This window comes from Eutrigla gurnardus (genome assembly GCF_963514095.1).
Source record: "Eutrigla gurnardus genome assembly, chromosome: 2".
Lineage (NCBI taxonomy): Eukaryota > Metazoa > Chordata > Actinopteri > Perciformes > Triglidae > Eutrigla > Eutrigla gurnardus.
Genome location: NC_139916.1, coordinates 20,199,097 through 20,218,831, shown reverse-complemented (window position 1 = coordinate 20,218,831; position 19,735 = coordinate 20,199,097). Strand labels below are relative to the sequence as shown.

The 19,735-nt window shown below is 42.6% G+C and overlaps 4 protein-coding genes across 4 annotated transcripts; 2 read left to right on the top strand and 2 right to left on the bottom strand.

The window, feature by feature from the left end:
• Positions 1-1,028: 1,028 nt before the first annotated feature.
• On the bottom strand, positions 1,029-4,759 carry sdhb (succinate dehydrogenase complex, subunit B, iron sulfur (Ip)). Its single transcript, XM_084034203.1, has 8 exons — positions 4,603-4,759; positions 3,740-3,873; positions 3,142-3,227; positions 2,688-2,824; positions 2,112-2,228; positions 1,898-1,999; positions 1,683-1,805; positions 1,029-1,571 (listed from the first exon to the last, which is right to left on the bottom strand). The coding sequence occupies exons 1-8, from the start codon at positions 4,672-4,674 to the stop codon at positions 1,491-1,493; spliced, it is 852 nt and encodes a 283-aa protein (XP_083890329.1). The 5' UTR covers positions 4,675-4,759; the 3' UTR covers positions 1,029-1,490.
• A 246-nt stretch (positions 4,760-5,005) lies between these two features.
• Positions 5,006-7,715, top strand: mrpl20 (mitochondrial ribosomal protein L20). Its single transcript, XM_084034314.1, has 4 exons — positions 5,006-5,216; positions 5,471-5,581; positions 6,313-6,390; positions 6,490-7,715. The coding sequence occupies exons 1-4, from the start codon at positions 5,130-5,132 to the stop codon at positions 6,661-6,663; spliced, it is 450 nt and encodes a 149-aa protein (XP_083890440.1). The 5' UTR covers positions 5,006-5,129; the 3' UTR covers positions 6,664-7,715.
• A 563-nt stretch (positions 7,716-8,278) lies between these two features.
• atad3 (ATPase family AAA domain containing 3) lies at positions 8,279-13,163 on the top strand. The gene is made up of 16 exons (XM_084034077.1): positions 8,279-8,569; positions 9,056-9,132; positions 9,304-9,405; positions 9,515-9,574; positions 9,660-9,729; positions 9,817-9,982; positions 10,232-10,301; positions 10,583-10,738; positions 10,823-10,879; positions 10,958-11,083; positions 11,183-11,307; positions 11,393-11,444; positions 11,537-11,607; positions 11,735-11,902; positions 12,145-12,253; positions 12,379-13,163. The coding sequence occupies exons 1-16, from the start codon at positions 8,383-8,385 to the stop codon at positions 12,844-12,846; spliced, it is 2,064 nt and encodes a 687-aa protein (XP_083890203.1). The 5' UTR covers positions 8,279-8,382; the 3' UTR covers positions 12,847-13,163.
• A 1,927-nt stretch (positions 13,164-15,090) lies between these two features.
• ssu72 (SSU72 homolog, RNA polymerase II CTD phosphatase) lies at positions 15,091-19,735 on the bottom strand. The gene is made up of 5 exons (XM_084034258.1): positions 19,465-19,735; positions 18,532-18,675; positions 16,563-16,702; positions 16,262-16,380; positions 15,091-15,996 (listed from the first exon to the last, which is right to left on the bottom strand). The coding sequence occupies exons 1-5, from the start codon at positions 19,542-19,544 to the stop codon at positions 15,895-15,897; spliced, it is 585 nt and encodes a 194-aa protein (XP_083890384.1). The 5' UTR covers positions 19,545-19,735; the 3' UTR covers positions 15,091-15,894.

The following is a 19,735-nucleotide window of genomic DNA, read 5'->3' as shown; positions in this document are numbered from 1 at the left end:
ACTTCGCAGGACGTCTATCCAATTGATCCAACTTGAACACAGAACTGCCCACTCGCCGGTGCGTTCGACGGTCCGTTGCGTCGCTGCCGGAGTTGGTGTGTCTGTACCATGACGTTTTTGAAGCGTACCAACGTCACTCCTGTCTAGTACGGCATCAAGGCAGCTACAGACCCGAAGATGACATGATTACACGGGTTGGCCAAACGAACAAGCTTGGAATAAATATTTATGACAGCTTGCGTTCGCCGATTACTTGGACGCCCCCCCCCCCCCCCGAAATATTTTTATTGCAGATCTCCATGAATCACACAAATGACCTTTTTCGGAACAAAAACGGCGAATTTCGCCGAAAGGTGACAAGTTTGCATCCCTGCATCTAAATACAACAGCTTATCACATGCAGATCATTACGTTTATTTTATTATCGTTATATATTATTATTATTATTGATATCTATATCATGTTTAATCATTGAGGACATTTTCTTTAATTGTGTGTTTTTCAGGATGCCCAGCTTTTTTTAATTATCTATTTTTCATTACTTCCTCAAATAAACACTAATCCAACACATTTTCAGATAGGATAGAGCTAGCTTGATATAGGGTTCCTCTCATTTCTAACAAATACTTGAGCATCACTATTTCTCAATGAGCTTTTGCATTAGATTGTACAGGAGTCGCATTTATTGTGTCCACTTCCATTAGCTTTTAAATCTCTGCTGTGAAGCAGCTCTTGGACTCTAGGTGGATGAATTGCCCGAGACATCAACAGCTACAATAAATTAAACTAAAAAACAACCAAAAACATAATGAAACACTTTGTTCCTCACAGAAATATTGACACTAATATCTGCCTGTGTAACAGTCTTTAACTAAACTCAGTGACACACAAAACAAAACAAAAATAACTGCTGAACTTATCTGAGGCTCTGTGCAATAGTGACATCTGGAGGACACTTACTGATAACCACTCAGTAGAAATAGGTGTTTCAACATTAGTGACATCAAATAATAACCAATGAGAAGAGCTGCAGGCATGGCAACTATTTATTTTCCATCAAAACAAAGACTGCTGTTGGTAAATTGGAAGATCTGAGGGAACATATATACACTGTATGTCTCTGAAGCACCCGCTAACCTGTAAAGCAATGAGCTAAAAACATGAAAACGCCTTTTTACGTTCATATGCAGCATCATGTCTCCCAAGTGCACAAACATACATACAGTAGCGTTGAAGATAAATACCTCTGTTATGGTACACGTAAGAATAAGACACACACTTGTGCAAACATACTGTACATGTGCGTTTCTGTAGCACCACGTCCTCTAACCACACACACACTTCCATTACAGTTGAATTCAATCTGGAGAGTGTGGTGGTGGTGGAGCTGACTGGTGTACTGGCCCTTCAGACCTCAAAAAGCATTTTTTAAATCAATATATATATAATTTTATCATGGAGGGAAGTTGTACGAGAGGACAACCGAGGTTTCAGACAACAGCCTCCTTCTTTTCTTTGTATGTGGCCATCATCTTCTTGATCTCAGCGATTGCTTTCCCTGGGTTCAGGCCCTAAGAGGAACACCAGACAGATGGAGAAAAGAGCAGTTAGAAACCGCACAGACATCTAAGACATATGAGCTGTGGCGTGCGAGCGGCTGCACATGTGCGCTGACCGCTTACCTTGGGGCAGGTCTTGGTACAGTTCATGATAGTGTGGCAGCGGTAGAGGGAGAAAGGGTCCTGCAATTTTGACAGACGCTCCTCTGTGAACTCGTCTCGTGAGTCAATCATCCAACGGTACGCCTGAGAGAAAACAGGATGTAACATAAGCCCTTCATCTGTGTGGTTCTTGAGAATTTAAAATCAGTGATTCCTAGATGCTCCTGGACACAAACCTGCATCAGCACAGCAGGCCCAAGGTATTTGTCACCGTTCCACCAATAGCTGGGGCAGCTCGTACTGCAGCAGGCACACAGGATACATTCATACAACCCGTCCTACAAAAGGACAAAAGCAAGGAATGCTATTTAATTACACTGTGTGACTATTGAGAGGATTGGAAAACGTCAGTGTTTTACCTAAAAACAAAAAATAAAAACAGTGGTGTACCAGTTTCTGTCTGTCCTCCACAGTCTGCAGGTACTGCTCCTTCCCTTCCTTTGAGTCATCCTTCTTCTTTAGGTAAGGTTCAATAGACTTGTACTGGGCGTAGAAGTTACTCATGTCCTGCAAACACAAGTACAATCAAGGATCCAGACGGAAATACAAACGTTAATGTGAAAGTTTCAATGCATGTGAATAAATGAAAGGAAAACTGGACGTTGCTGCTTATCTGTGTGTTTTATGCTTAACTTGGTTCACAGAATAATATATTAACAAAGAAGAAGTGGAAAGTTGTGGGAAGTGTTGACCATCACCATAATATTCAAAATGATTATTTTAGTCCGAGCAGCAACATAGTCACTTGCATTTGTTGCATACACACATTATTTCCCAGAAAAATACATGGGCAACTCCTGATTAAAAGAGAAGTCTATACTATCCATTACTATGTTTTGGGTAAATGTAGTGATGTTGGGACTGGGGACAAACGGATTTGGATATCCATGTTGACACATTAATAAACATTTATTAGAGCAGTTAGAGCTGCCCCGACAGTTCAAGGTGTGGCGGATATTTACTCACAGGTACAAGGTCCTTGACCACATACATATGCGGCAGAGGATAAATCTTAGCCGGCTTGCTGGTATTGGTGTCAATCTTGTTGAGGCATGCGAGTGTGTTTCCTCCATTAATGTTCATTGCACAGGATCCACAAATACCTACATGCAAAGAAAAATAATAAATTCAAACAATTTACGTGACAAGATAATCTCACAATACTGAACATCAGTAAAAATGTACAACTAAAATAAATCACTGACTTAAATAAACAAGCCTGGATATTTCTTAATATTCTCAAGAGCAGACCAACTACATGACCCTTACTGAATGCAGGCTGGACAAACATAACGGAACCATTTGAGACATTTTGAGGTCAATTCCAAGCTTTTAATTGACTGCTACAATGATGACATCAGAATAATTGTTTTCCACATTATTGATAATTCTATCATCTCAAGGCCTCCATGTTACCGACCTTCTCTGCAGGAACGGCGGAAGGTCAGAGTGGAGTCCATCTCATTTTTGATCTTGATCAGTGCATCAAGAACCATCGGGCCACAACTACAAGAGCAAACCAGTCGGTGAGTCCAGAATGTCGACACAATAAAGTGTAAAAGTGTACATACTCTGATGTGTTTGACTTGTCCATAAAGAAAATACAGTTTTTTTTATGGCTTTAGAACATTTTTGAGTTTTGGACCACTTTGTCTGCAGCGTTGTACTGACAGAACTTGAGTTTCCATAAGCTGATTAGAGGAACAGATGAAGCAAGGGGAGTGGAAGTATGCCAGGCTGTCAGAGCCACCTGAGTTAAATCCACCTGAAGGCTGTTATCAGTTCGTTAATAATGCCCTCTGTTTACCCGTGCAGGGCTTCATTGAGAGATAAACCTCCACCAGTGCAAGCACACATGATCAGCTTATAGCTGCCCTGTTTAAAAGGGCCGGATTCTGAAGTATACATGATAAGAGGGAGGCAGAATGAGTTGTCAGAGTCCTCTCACAAATAAGAATTAACCATCTATGATAGTCATTGATCATTTTAATGGCAGAGGGAAAACGTGCAACACCTACTTGTTGAGGTCGATGTCGTAGGTCTGCATGCGGGGCTTGTCTCCTGGAGTGTCTGGGTCCCATCGGTACACCTGGAACTTCTTTATTCTGGGCTGAGCTGCTGGAGCCGCTGCTGTCTGGGCGTACCGCACCGCCTGACAGCAGCAAAAGGGGAACAAAGACGTCATTAATATGGCCCTCTACTCTTTTCACAGTACTAGACACTTCAATGACAGGTCTGCCCCTTCAGATACCTGTTCTCTTATCATCCAATTATGAGTGGATCTTCTATTTGTGGTTACTTAAACATAGCTTAACATTAACCTTAAACTACTGCGACATTAGCATTGTTGTTAGTTTAAGCGCAAAAATAATCATGATTAATTGATACCAGCCACCACTCTCATGACACATTGCAGTGACGTGATTTTTACTTTACTATAAAATGGTTATGTATACATTATTCAATGTTGTTTGTTTGTTCGTTTTGACCGAATGCCGTCATTAAAACGTGTCAGACTGCTTTATTAAACTGTGTAAACTTTACTATAATTGAAACGGGGTGAGACTTAACTTAACAAATCTTAAACTCGTTTCCATGGATTTTGCTCCATATGAAGCTAAACGGCCAATAAGGATTAACTGACACATTTAAAATGTTATTGTCGAGTTAGTCTAGGTACAGTTGACAGTAAGTGCTAGCTAGTTACTAGCTGGTAGCTGGACTACGTAACTTGGACTTCAGAGCATAGACGGAGCCCTCCGCTGTCAATGTATTGTAGCTATGAAGCGACGTTCTCCGGGCGAAGCGATGGCAGAAGCTGTACATGACAATAACGGCTAATCAAAACTCTTTATGTATTCTAACGACTTTTTAAACTTACCACCAGTCCTGCTGGGGAGCGGAACGTCATAACACTGCAGCGGCTCAAGGACGTGAGAGCAGCAACCGACATTTTGGAATTTCTCTGACCTCCACCGCCCGCTCTCCCAGCGTCAACAGTGGCTGCGTCACAGATCTGACGGGAGCGCGTGTTTTATTGACCCGCTAGTCCCGCATTAAGGACCACACGCACAATAACAGTTGTTTTTAATAGTTTGTTTGTCTTGTTGCTGACCATTTTCTTCCGACGTTCACTGTTAATTACGCCAATGTCGCCCAAGGTAAATTATGTATTTCTTTAAAATGTTGTTCTCTTTTTTTAAATATTAGCAAGACACGGGCGGGGCAGGGGACGCATGTCCACACGATCTCCGGGTTTATAAATCGAGCTAACCAAGTGCGCCTCTGTCAGTCGTGGTTACACAGCATGTGGAATCTGCAAGTTGAGCTGCTTTGAGGTCACTTAAACATTATTTCCACTCTGCTAAAAAGGAGACCGCGGTGAAGTAGTTTACCCGAAGAACAGACATGGTATTCCTGACGTTGTCCTGTTGGATCAGAAGCCGTGGACCCGACAGATACTGGAAAGTTCAAGAAGTTCTCAAACATGCACGGGTAAGGCCACGACTATTACCTGGAGGAGAATAGGGCTTAGCTGTTCCATACTTTAAACATTTTGTGATATTTATCGTGTTGTAAGTCTAAATTCTGAAACATTGTTAAAATTAGAAAATCGTTGAGGCGTTTGCTGCATTTCTATGCTATGCGATTCTGTAAGAAAGGCGCCTTATCATTTTAATCTGCCATTAACAGCATGATAATGATTGTGATTTTGGTTTTGTCACATTTCCTGTCGGTTCCTCCAACAGCACTTCAGAGGCAGAAAGAACCGCTGCTACAGTCTGGCTGTGCGGGCGGTCAGGAGAGCTTTCGTCTACGCCACCGGAGCTCGGAGGGTCAAGAAACGCAACATGAGAACGGTGAGACGAACGTCCTCTACAGCAACACAGACAGGGGTGGCACACCGGCAGCAGCCCACGTGGGGTCCAGACGCCCATAAGAGCCTCGAGCTCAGTAAAATAATAAGAGAAGAGAAATACATACACCACACACTTCTAGTGGGTCATACGTTATGATCAAGGGAGATTATCCTATCTATCTATCTATCTATCTATCTATCTATCTATCTATCTATCTATCTTGTTGCATAATATACCTTGTTTATAGGGTCACAAGAGTATCAATTGAATGCTAAACGCATGTATTTCTTGCTAAATAGGTTTGTTTTCCTTGTGAAATACTGGAAATGTTCACTTCTTGTGGGCCCTGTGAAATGATGCCAGAAGGGGGGGGAAAACACCAGTTACTGTTTGATTGGACTTTTCACTTGTCGTCTTCACAATAAGACCCATGATCTGTGATTAGTGATGACCAGTAGACATTGGTTCAATTTAGGTGGTGAGAAAAGTATTCACAGAACTTCCAGACGTTAAATGAAAAGCATGTAAAGAAGAGTTTCATTGTAGTAATCATTTCCATTTTTAGGGGTCACACATCAAGGGTTGGGGAACCACTGCCTCCAGGTTGTGCTACCACTTATTCAAAGCAAGCTGTCCTTCCAATCGCATGTGCAGAAGGGTGTATAATTTAGTATTTAATTGGGAATGGTCATTGATTTATAGTTGTTTTTGTTGTGCTATTATTTCTTCAGCTGTGGATCACACGCATTGCGGCAGCATCACGAGAGCACGGCATGAAGTATCCCGCTCTTGTGCACAACCTCACCAAGGTTAGTTTTGCTGAATGTTACAGTATGGCACCAGTCCTCTCTGCATTATTTATGCAGTTTGTACACTTTATCTTTATGTGACGCATTTTCTCCACACAGACCAGCGTTCAGCTCAACCGACGCGTGATCAGCGATCTGGCTATCACAGAACCCCGGTCATTCCTCTCTCTTGCAAAGCTGGCGCGGGCGCGGCAACAGGAAGGCTTCCAAGCAGCATTGGGTGATGGCAAAGAGCCTTCTGGTGTCTTCTCCCGTATTGTTATGCTACAGTAAAGGACTTGCTGCGGACACAGATTCCCAGTTCTTATGTGGTTTAAAGAATGGTGGTCTTGGATTGTGGAACTCTTCATGAAACAGTCACACACACACACACACACACACACACACACACACACACACACACACACACACACACACACACACACACACACACCTCCTTGCTTTACAGTTGTCACTTCATCCAAGCATTTTCATTTGGTTAAATAGTTTTGTTTATTGTGATACTTCAATGATGACTGTACCGGTGGTGCTGCATGCTTAATGACCCACATAAATGACCAATCTTGACACCATATGTGGGTAAACTAATGTTGAATGATGGAGTAGACCTGGACATGATGCACTGCCAGACCTGTGTCTCAGCCTTCACCATGTATGTTACAAGTCAACATGAGATTCTCGCATACACTGAGAGATTTTTAAACAGACCCTCCAACTGCGCAATGTCCCTGAAGTAGAAAGCGATGCAATATCTTGCTCAATGACACTCCAGCAGGACGGACTATTCCTGTTGCAGTGCCTTAATCCCTGACCTTGTAGTACAGTCTGTCCACTACTATTCTACCCTGCACCCATGCTGTGATTGTGGTGTCCAAAAGCAGCCAATATACTGAAACAGATTTGACAAATGTATCTGCCTTTTCCTTCTGTTAATGCCCTTGTTAACAATGATATTGAAATTACATTTTGCACTAGGGTGTAATCGTATAATTGCAATTGTTTGTCCACAGACGGCAGCGCTCCTGCTCTGTTCACCGATTTCAATCCGACACCTCATGTGTCAGTATTTCTGATTAAAATACTCCACTACAGCATCCTGATTACCTCCCAGTGTCATAACAGAGGATGTATTATTGATTTTACACACAAACCTCATTGTGTTCACATATGCAAACTTTTGTTAAATTATAATTTTGCTGTAGATTGTGAGGTTGGGAAGAATAGCGACTTCAAGATTAATGACTTGTCTGTGTAAATATATTTCACCATTTGTTGTGATGAAGTTATCCTTGGAATGTTAAGTTCATTAAAGATTTTGATATATATTTTTGCCTTCCTCTCTTGATTCTATTTAAAAATATTAAGGATGTGGTTTTGGGAGAGATTTTATTCTAGACTAGTCATTTGTAACTCTATGTTGGCTATTATGTCCCTTCAAATGTTCTTCTGTTGTAGCCATGATCGTAGTCACTATGCACACTATCAACATATTAGAGAGCATGAGGACACAATTATCTTTATTCGATTAACCCGTGTTTTTGAGAGTCTATTAATTCCTCCAGTCCCCACATTAACTGATGACTATTTAACTTTACAATGAGATACAAAGCACACGTCACACTGACGTCAATGACCTATCTGACTTTCAAAACGACAAACCTGATGCAACCCAAAGAAAATTGTCCTTTCCCGTGAATTGTGCGTATTCTGCCCCTCTGGGGCCACCGTATTCATTTCGGGTGGAACTACATGAATGACCTCTACAACACATGCAGCTGTCTAAACAGCCAATGAGAAAACGACGTACTTCCCGTCAGCCAATCGTCGTCGTAGTTATTCAAACGAAACTGTAGTCTCTGTCGCACATGCGCAGAAGGTTGCGGCATGAGGCGCGTGTAGGGGAAGTGCAGTGACAGGTCCGGAGCAGCGGCTGCCTCCTATAGCTTCACACGCGACCGGTGTAACTGTGCTTTATCTACCCTCGTTATTAAAATGTCGTGGCTGTTCGGCCTGAACAAGGGGCAGCCCGAAGCCCCTCCTGAGCTCCCGGTTCAGCCTCCACCGCCGCCGGCCGGAGGCTCCAGCGGCGGCGGAGATAAACCCAAGGACAAATGGAGCAACTTCGATCCCACCGGGCTGGAGCGGGCTGCCCAGGCGGCCAAGGACCTCGACAAGTCCCGTAAGTGTTTCCGCGGAGCCGGGTGGAGCCGGGTGGCTTGCTGCACACATGTCGTCACGGTGGTCCAGCATCCTGGCTCTCTCTCTGGTTCAGGGTGACGTTGTAACACCTTAATAATGAGGCCCCAAACTCACAGCCAGCACCCGTACATGTAATGTTATCTATGGGGAATAGTTGGTTGCTTATAATAACAGCGCCGTGCTGGTCTTCATTCAAACTACTACACTGGGTTCAAAGTTCATCCCCATGCAATATGGCTTGCAACAGCCAAATCCCACTGGTACTCCCAGCCCATACATGTAGTGGTTCACCAAGTGTTTCTTGTTTTGTGTGCATAATCTAAACGTTCATGATCTAGACTACATCTATATCTTAACGTTTTATATTGCTGTCAAAGTAACATGAGAATAGGGGGATGATTCAGAGGTTGAGCAGTGCGTAACACTAAATCTCACTTGTGTGCTGTTGCGTCTCGCCTGCTTCCAGGACATGCAAAAGAAGCTCTGGATTTGGCTCGGATGCAGGAGCAGACCACCCAGATGGAGCATCAGACCAAAATTAAGGTAAGTGGAAACACGGCTGCTAATTTATATCAACTAAAGAATATGTTAGTTGGGGTGGACTGTGGCTCACGTGGTTCTGGGGGGTCGTCCTTCAATCACACTGGTGGTTCAATTCACTGGTGTGTTGGGTTTAATAGATTTTTGGTATTTCTTTGTGCGCCTCTTTAACAGGAGTATGACGCAGCGGTCGAGCAGCTCAAAGGTGACCAGATACGAATCCAGGGAGAAGAGAGGAGGAAAACCGTAAACGAGGAGACCAAACAGCATCAATCTGTAAAAACACAAAAGCTTTTCCTTTTTCTTTTTAGTATTTCAAGAACAATCGGAAGTGAACCAGACCAAGTTGTACGGTTACAGTTGTTTGTTTTCTGCTCCATGACAGAGAGCTCAGTTTCAAGATAAGCTGGCCAGACAGCGATATGAGGACCAACTCAGACAACAGGTGAGGTCGTCTCCTACGTATCTGGTACGCAATGCTTTTAAAAATAATACGCAGCAACAACACATTTTTTTTATTTTTTCAATAGCAAGCCCTGAACGAGGAGAATCTTCGCAAACAGGAGGAGTCTGTAAATAAACAGGAGGCCATGAGGAAAGGTACCAGACTTCACCAATGACATCTTATAGAAACGTTTGAAGATGTTGAGGTTTCTATTTACATTTTACGTGTCGTGGTTTTTACAGCGACGATAGAACACGAGATGGAGCTGAGGCACAAGAATGAGCTCCTGCGTATAGAGGCCGAGACCAAGGCACGAGCCCGCGTGGAGCGGGAGAACGCCGATATAATCCGCGAGCAAATCCGTCTGAAGGCCGCAGAACACAGACAGACTGTCCTGGAGTCCATAAAGTAAGACTGACTCATTTAATTCACACTTTATGATGGTGAGGATTAGATGAAGCACATTGATGGTTTCTTGGTGTCCTGAATCATTCAACTGGCTGAAACTGAAGGTGTTGATAAATATTTAAAAATAAATACTAGTATGTAAGAGCAACTTCCATCAGGATAAATAAAGCTCTATTTTATTATATCTTAAAGGTGCATCTTGTTAAGGCTCAAAATGCATTCTGACAGTTGCTGTGTATTTGCTTTTAGGACTGCGGGGGCTGTGTTTGGAGAAGGATTCAGAGCCTTTGTGTCAGACTGGGACAAAGTCACAGCCACGGTCTGTTGCCATCTTCAATCCCTTTTAGTGAATGATTAAAATGCATTACAAGAACTGAACTTGCCTTCCTTCTCTACTGACTGGACAAACACATGATGTCTTAAGCAATAATAAAATCACGTATGCATTTGCTAGTTTTACGGCGTAGACGTACATATCCATTTAAATGTTTAGACTATCGGTGTGGAAAAACCTGAAATGGCTGTGGATTCAGTTGTTTTGCCTGATCCTCACAGCAAACAGTATGTGAATGTTGTGCAACTGTCTCCTCGCACCACCAGGTGGCAGGGCTGACCCTTCTAGCTGTGGGAGTTTATTCGGCCCGAAATGCAACCGCCGTGGCGGGTCGTTACATCGAGGCCCGGCTCGGGAAACCGTCACTGGTGCGGGAAACATCTCGATTCACTGTCGCAGAGGCAGTCAAGCATCCAATTAAGGTAGCTAATTAGCAATTGACCCGTTGCTTATTTTGTTAACTGCATATTATTCTATGCTAATTGTTCTTGTTCTGTTCTATTTAGACGACCAAACGTCTGAGGAGCAAACCGCAGGATGCCCTGGAGGGTGTTGTGCTCAGTGTAAGTGAACATCAAAGGCTTAAGAATGGATGTAAGTATTATAACAACTTGATATAAATGCGTTTTTCTATCTCTTAGCCTTCCCTGGAGGAACGTGTCCGTGACATCGCCATAGCAACAAGAAACACAAGGCAGAACCATGGCTTGTACAGGAATATCCTCATGTACGGCCCTCCAGGCACGGGCAAAACCCTCTTTGCTAAGGTATACCCGAGGACTCAGCGAAGACTGATGTCAACACTCACATATATTGAAAATGTATTCTGAGTTTGACTGTGAGGCATTTCTTTTCCTGTCGAGTAGAAGCTGGCAGTGCATTCTGGGATGGACTACGCAATTATGACGGGTGGTGATGTGGCACCCATGGGCCGTGATGGCGTGACAGCCATGCACAAAGTGTTTGACTGGGCTGGCACAAGTCGGCGCGGGTGACTACTTGGCATTATATTAAATAAACAGCAATTCTGTCCCATTCAGATAGCATCAACTCAGAGGTTTTTGTATCTGTTACAGACTTCTGCTTTTTGTTGATGAAGCTGATGCGTTCCTTCGCAAGAGATCCACTGTAAGTCTGCATGTATTTCATTTTTCAGCAACATTTAGATTTTTTTGTTTAAAATCCCCTTAAAGTGAAATCCTTGCTCTTGCTTTCTGTAGGAGAAGATCAGTGAGGACCTCAGAGCGACTTTAAATGCGTTCCTGTATCGCACCGGAGAGCAGAGCAACAAGTAAAGATTCATTTACATTTTGTACATATTAAACCATAAATGTGTGGTTCACTTGACCTTGCCTATACAACCTCGGCCACTTCCCTGCACGTCTCTAAGCTTCTCGGTTTCTGTGTTTTTCCGGCAGGTTCATGCTGGTGTTGGCCAGTAACCAACCAGAGCAGTTTGACTGGGCCATAAACGACCGTATAGATGAAATAGTGAATTTTGCTCTACCGGGTCCTGACGAGAGGGAGAGGCTGGTGCGGTTGTATTTTGACAGATATGTGCTGGAGCCCGCCACAGGAGGGAGGCAGTGAGTACAATCCTCAGAAACAGCTGTTGAAATGGGGCTCCACCACTGCACTCTCAAAATCCATACTGAAACAAGTAATTAGGTGCAGTCCATCATAGCAACATGTAGATGTATTAATTCTGAGTGATGTTGAGGAGTATTAATGACATAAAGGTTGGATGTGTGATTGAGGCAAGCTGAATTGTGGGGAAATCATACTTTGTCACCATTTCATTAATGTGTTATTGTGTGGTTTTGTGCAGGAGGATGAAGCTTGCACAGTTTGACTACGGTCAGAAGTGCTCTGACATAGCGAAGCGGACGGAGGGCATGTCAGGCAGAGAGATTTCTAAGCTGGGTGTGGCTTGGCAGGTACGTTCCCTCTAGTTATTGTGAATCCATATTTGTACATAAAATTGCAGAAAATCTTCACAATTATTTACTTCATAAATCCTGTACGATTTTCGTGACATGTGTGTTGACTTGTTGTCCTGTAGGCGGCAGCATATTCCTCTGAAGATGGTGTCCTGACGGAGGCTATGATTGATGCTCGAGTTGACGACGCTGTCAAGCAGCACCTTCAGAAGATGGATTGGCTGCACGGAGACGAGGAGGCTCAGGCCAAGACTCTTACTCCTCCCTCAGCTGGAACAACAGCCAGCGTAGGTAAAATGGGCTTTACTCTGCCCCTCGGCGAGGCACCTGAGGCTCTGGAGGTGATCGCTCCAGTTCTTGAGACAAATATGGAACGTGGAAGTACACCGCCTCTTTCAGACATCGACCAGTCAGCAGAAGGCAAAAGTGCCACATCAGCTGGACAGGACTGTGAAGATGCTGTCACAGCAGAGGCTGCGACTAAAGGGGAGAGTTTAGCCCAGCCTGCTGCCCCCGGTGACAGTGAAGCCAAGATGGAAAAGGAAGACAAACCTGGATCTTCTCCTCCAAAGGACGGAACTCCAGTTTGAGTTGTAGATTTGCTCAGTGGGGTGTCCTGGATAAGAATGATTAGTGCCACTTTAACTAGTCTGTCAGTTATGTCTAAAAGGCTGTTGGACTCTCTGTGACAGGATAATGAGTTTAGCAGGTTGGGGAGATAATCAGTTAATTTAACAAAACACAAATACCGCTTAAGACTATTTAATTCTAAGAATGTATACATTGTAAAAGTGTAATTGTACTTTACATGCGAACCACATAGTGTGTCTGTAATAACAGTATGTACGTGTTGTGAACAGTGGAGTGTCTCTGCTGAAATGATTAAATGGAATTGTGTTTATATAAACAGCAGGAGTTGTGATGTTTTGGAGGACAGTTTCTTTCTGATATAACAACCTGTAGCTTTGATTTAGGACAGTTGAATAATCAAGGGATAGTTGACTTACAATACTTCTAGAAAGCTACATTTTAAACAGCATAACCCTACAAATCCTATATAAAATGATCATGATCTGCTTGGAGAGGTCAGACCTCCCAATGACATTGCCAAGCATTAAATGTATGTACATATGGTTTTGAAAGGCTGGGTATAGAAGCCTTTACACAATACATAATGGCAGAGGTTTAAGCAGAGAGGAGGAGTTAACATTGAATTAGGCATCAATTCCATCCTATAGGAATCGACACGGTGATGGCTGAGGTCAAGTCAAGGGCATGAAGGTGTCCTTGGTTTGGAATGGGCCTATGATAACGATGATAATGATGTCGACTCCCTGTCAAACATTATAGGATGCCTACCTATACTAACTACCGGTTCACACATAATCAAATGATCTGTAATGTTGATTAAACTCAGCTTGATTATAAAAAAACAACAAACAGCTTAATTGGAAAGCAATTAACATCCTACAACTTCAATTGAAGACCTGAAAGTGGTATGCAGTGAAGATGCTATAAGTATTTTGGACAAAAGGGACGCTATAAAGGGACGTTATTTCCACTGTGCTCTGAACATGTCAACATGTTCACCTCATTGGAAAATTATCTTTAGAGTTTACCACACCACTGATATTAACATCAAAGTCTATTTTCAAGTCTTGTGGAGTACTACTTCAGATTTTTTTTAAAAGTCGTGGCTCCAGAGGAAGCTGTGAGGAAGCTGATTGAATGGCTCAAATCAGCCTTGGTTGCAATAAGAAGATGTGTGGTACTGCTGCATCGATATTGATACTTCTATCAAAAACCTTGCACTGTAATAATATAGAATCACACAACATATTTTTTTACATACATACATACCTATACTTACTTTTGAATAATTAAGATGGATGCATCATCAAATCGCTAAATCTGAATGAATTTTCATGACCTTTAAGTGTTTATGTGATTTTTCCTTTAAATTATTAATTAGTTCAAACCCTGGACAGAATTTGGGCACATGTACTGTATATGTAAATCAGGCGTTTGCCTGGCGCTGCTGAGTCACGTGACGGTACAACATCCAATCACAAGAGGGGGGAGGAGGAGCAAAGTGTGCTGCTGCTGATGTGAGGAGCAGAACTTGAAAGCAGCGGACGCAGACGGACAGGTCGATACTTTGATGAAACCGCCGCAGTGCATACAGGAGACAAACTGAAACAAGCATCGATCTCATGACACTGGTATCGATGTTATCGATATTTGGATCGACCCGCTCACCACTAATAGCCTTCTATTGCAAATACAATGGAGGAAAGACTGCTTTAGCTAAATATCGCTGCTATCAAAGAGCACAACAGAAATCCGGTTGCCTCATAATGAACGAAATTGGTTGCCATGTTAATTTTGTTTTTACCGTAACGCCAACGTTAGCTTTGGTCATCTCTTTCTTCGCTAGCTCATCAAGTTATGCTAGCTGTACGACCATTAGATAGCACTAAGGCACTACCGATAGATAGACGGATAAAGATACGATTGTTCCGTAACTTGAGTTATGTGTCTGTGAACCGCACGATGGTGAAGGGCGGTGACTGAAATACTGTCCAAAACGGAACTGACGACGTCGGCTAAACATCTAGTCTCCCTTTTACCAGTTGACATGTTTTAAAGTAACCGAAGTTGCCGTTGTTTGTCCACGAAGAGGTTTCTAATGGCGTGAAAATAACCAAGTGCTTACAGCTCTATTATCATTTATGTAACCGAATGCCAATGGTTTTGTTCACCAAATACCGGGTTTCAGTTGTACGTGAAACCACAACGAGCTGACGTTCAATATCACAGCACAAATGAAGACGTGATTCTTAGAGAGGTTTCTTTCTTTAGAGGATTCATATGTACATACAGAAAAATCAGGCACTCTGAGCTGAGCTCGCAGTTTGCAAATAATTACAACGCGTCATTTTTTTTACATTTACAAAAAAAAAGAAAAAAAAAGAAGAAAGAAAACCCAAAACATACCATGCCCTGAAGAAACAGCATATCCAAGTTTAAATATGAACCAACACATTATATTGGAAACACACTGTGGAGAGCCTCAGAGAGGTTTAGGTTTGGTTATTCATTATCAGCTCATCACCCACTTTAACTTAATCCAATCTAATCTACAACACATGGTTGCACAAAAACAGGCCCACAGTCCAATAAGTGCTCCACCCTGTCTGACCCCAAGAAATACATTTACACCATCCCATGTCAGGAATAAAAACCTGACATATGCTTAAATGAATTACAATTATATATAATCCAGAGAAAATAAAATCAGCATTAATATGCTGTACATAACAAAATCATAGGGACTTGATAAGGAGTTGTTGAATCATGGGTGTTATGGCTCTCCCTGAGGAGACGTGGTTGAGTGATTTCACTGGACTGGGATGGAGGGAGGACCTTGATCCGTGGAAATAAAGGCAGAGCGAGAGCAGCGGGTCTGTCCTCTGCATAGAGGGAAAACCCATCACCAATATGTCCAACAGCAGCCATTTGTTTGGTCGTGACCCAAAGCTGTGAGTGTACTGTCGACGGCTGAGGAGTACGAAGTGTGTGTCCGACTGTCCGTATACTATTTTTGGATTGCTTTGCGAATTTCCTATTGTATTGTATCAGTAGAAACAGACGGTATGGAGAAAAGGCCTGTTGCTCTTCTCCTCAAACTCTTGTATGAGCTCATCCATCTCATCCTCCATGTCCTCAGTGTGCTGGATCTGCAGGGGTGGAGGAGCAACACATTAATCAATCTGCACACCACTTATGAAATGATTGCTCCCTTTTATAGCATTGGTAGCATTTTCATTGTCTGACCACTGAATTTTTGGAACTATATCTGAATGACAGATTATACATAAATAAATAAATATACATTAATTTATATAAAAACACATACATATATTCTCATTTATATGAGTTTGTCTTACTCTGCCCCGAGTGCTTGTACAACAGCATTTAAGAACCCCGGTAGGAGACACTCACACATTGACACAGCTCACAGATGAGGAAGGCGCCCAGCGTGGCTTCCTCGTGGTTATCCTGAATGTCTACATTGATGACATGCACAGGCTGTAGAGTCTCCTGTTCTCTGGAATTCAGGTCTGGGGAGCAACAACAGATGAAAGAGAAAGGTTGTGCCACAAAAATCAGATGTGGTGGGAATAAAAAGCTGGTCTGCATACAAATCATTGTGGGGTGATAATGTCATCGTATCAAATCAGTTCTGGCAAGCAATTACCAACCACATCCCTTCATTGATTTGATGTCTCATGAGAAGCCTCACCCTCCAGCACTTGGTCATAGACTCTCTCTTCACAGGTGATGACCAGGTCAAACTTATCCTTGCAGCTTTGAAAGCGCTCTGGCTTCGATTTGATTCGCTTGTTGCGGTCCAACATGTGCAGGATGCCATTCTGTGTGTATCTGAAGAGTTGGCCGGTCAAGGAACAAAGCAGGAACAAGAGGGGGGGGGACGGGACGGGACTTCAAGGTAATAAAATACATCAACTCGTCAAACCATCAGACCAGATAAAATACTGAAAAATACCTGCCAACCCCCAGTAAGTCTGTATGAAGAAAAGAAAAAAAAGAATATTCTTTTGTGTGAATGAGACTGCATATTCTGTCTGCACTGTGTTAGTGGTGCACACTTGAATGATAATCAGCACGGCTTGTGTTAGACAAACTGCAACTCCCTCTAGTGGTGTCTGAAGTACTTCCTACTGTGTCATTTCAGGACGACGCCAGCAAAATGCAGAACTTATATAACATTGTTATCAACATTTTGATTCTGGCCAGCTGACACGTGTTGCCCTCAAAACAAATGTGACCAGTCTGTCATAATCCTTCATGTTATGAATATGTAGTCAGAGGAAATGTGTTGCTCTCGTCTCAACATTGCCATCCCGCAAGACATTGCCAAATATATAAATAAAAAAAGACCAACCACCATGGTGAATTGTCATTAATAGTGGACTATATTTTAAAGAAAGTCATGCCGAGTTGCAAGAATACAACAAGTAGTTTTGTAAACGGAAGTATGTACATATTCTATTCATCATACAATGGGATTTACAAGGAAGCTAGTTTATAATTGATAACCTCCAACATGCAGGAATACATACAACCTACCGTGGGTTGGCACAATTGACACCTGCAATACAGTAATATAAACAAGTACGGTTTTGCTGAGGCACATCTCTCCCACCTTTTAAGCCTAGATTTTCACAAGATGCCTATTTAACCAGAATAACTCAAGACGACCTTCTTAGACGTCCTTCCAAAGAATAGACCTACATTAGGTCCCCCTTTAATTAAACAAAGTCTGTTATCTTAAGTTATCTGTTGAAAAATGTGATATTCCGGGAATAAAAAGAGGCCTTAAAATATACAACTAAGGGAGACTTAGAATTCACCAAAAATTAAGATTAAAAAAAAGCCTGTACTTCATAGGAACAATAATTATGATGAAGTCAAAGTTTCAGACAAATGTCACATCCCGAAATTAGTTTTTAAATTTCCAGCTCCAACTAACCACAGGCCTTAGCATCCTCACTTAGGTGGTGTGTCTCTCTGAGGATAAACATTAGTAACTAATTAAATAATTGATTAACTTAGTTTTAGGAATCATAGTTGATAATATATTAAATAAAAATCTAAAATACGACGCAGGGAGCCAAACCATTACGGAGGAAAACTGATGTCGATTAACTTTTGTTAAATGCTCCGTTTCAGGCAGCATCGACTAGTTGTCGTCACTCTCAATAACGGTTACTTCGGATGCACCAGCAATTCAGTTTAAGAATTACAACAATTACCAAAGTGTGTCACTAAATGTCTCTCTTACTGGTGTTACTCAAACTGCAAAACAATGGGAAAAGATATTGAATACACTGGGAAGAGTGGTAACATGAGGCCCCTTGCAAATCCACTCTACAATATAAACTAGGGTTTAAAAATGACTATTTAAATCCGATGGTCTCAGCAAAAACTTGTACTTACTGTTGTATTGCAAGGTGTCCTCATAATAGGTTTAAGAATGCATACAGTTGTAACACACTTATAAATCCACGCATGCGATTTACCCATCAGTGCAGTCCCATCTGACGTGCTGTTCAAATGCCATCACATTTGCATGATTAATGTCTAAACACGATATATGTACCAACACATGGGTCACCTCTACTTATCTGGCTTCCAGTATACACTCTTAAGCGTGTGTGTGTGTAAAAAGGTGAGTGAGAAGGGGATACAGTTCCTTGTCCTTGCGGACCAAGTCGTTGTACATCTGTACATATGTCGTTTTGAAGTCATACACATTTGGCTTGTCCGGGGCAGGACCAGGTAGCTTCACATGAGACCCTGTCCCAAATGAACGCACATCAAATCCACGTTTGCTGCAAAGATGAAGAGGACAAGACAATAAATTACATACCGTTTCTGGAACCAACACTAGAAACAAGAAATCATTACATGTGAGCAGAATGCAGTCATCAGCATCTTTCCACAACTCATCCACTTTTTCCGACAAGTAAAATTTTTGAGCAAGTGATTTTTTTTTAAATGATTATTTCAGCTGAGTCAGACTGTCGAGAGGCCACCTTGGCCTGTAAATCATGTTGTATTAGATGGCAGAGCTGTGCTTTCCTATGAGACTGGAACAGCCATTAGGGAATGAGGACGTGTGAAAGGTCTGACACAAGTCAGCACACACCTATGGTTTAAAAACCAATCCATCTCGATAACCTTTCTAACCGGTGTGTGACTAAGGGCCTGAACTGACAAGCCGCCCGATGTTGCACAAGCTGCAGTTGCGCCCTTCCGGAATATTCCCTACAGGGGGCGCTGTGGTCCACATGTGGGGTGGAGAAAAAAAAGAAAAAAAAAAAAAAAAAAAAACTTGGGCCGGTATTTTTTTAAAGCCCTCATTCTGTTTGAAAATCTGTGTGAATATTTACGTTGACGACCACAAAAACTCAAAGCGAATGAGAAAACATCGTTTAAGATTACGGCCCCGGTGTGACGCTCAAAACAAGCCCATTGTTAACTGCGTTGAGGCCCGACGGGACTCCGTCACCGTGTCGGCTTCACTCGTGACCGGCTCAGAAAACGGCTCGACGCCGCACAGACTCGGTCCGCTTGACGGTGGTTTTCCTTCACTTCTCCTCCCGACGGCTCATCTTTACCTGAGGATACTGTGCGCTTCCATACTGCGGTTCTGGTTGCTCGAGCACACAACCGCTACACGCAGCGGGTGGCTCGGCATCGCGACTTTCCGGCTGAAACTACACGAGCTGTCAGAAACTACACGGAGGTGTTTAGTTTGAGCCCCGTGAGGAAAAACAAACAAGACAAAACCCCTTTAGCTACGCTAAACAAGAAAACGTTTCGAGTACAAATACTGTGCGGTCGGCTCGTCTTCTTTTGATGCAGGAAGTTAAAATGGCGGCGACCCGT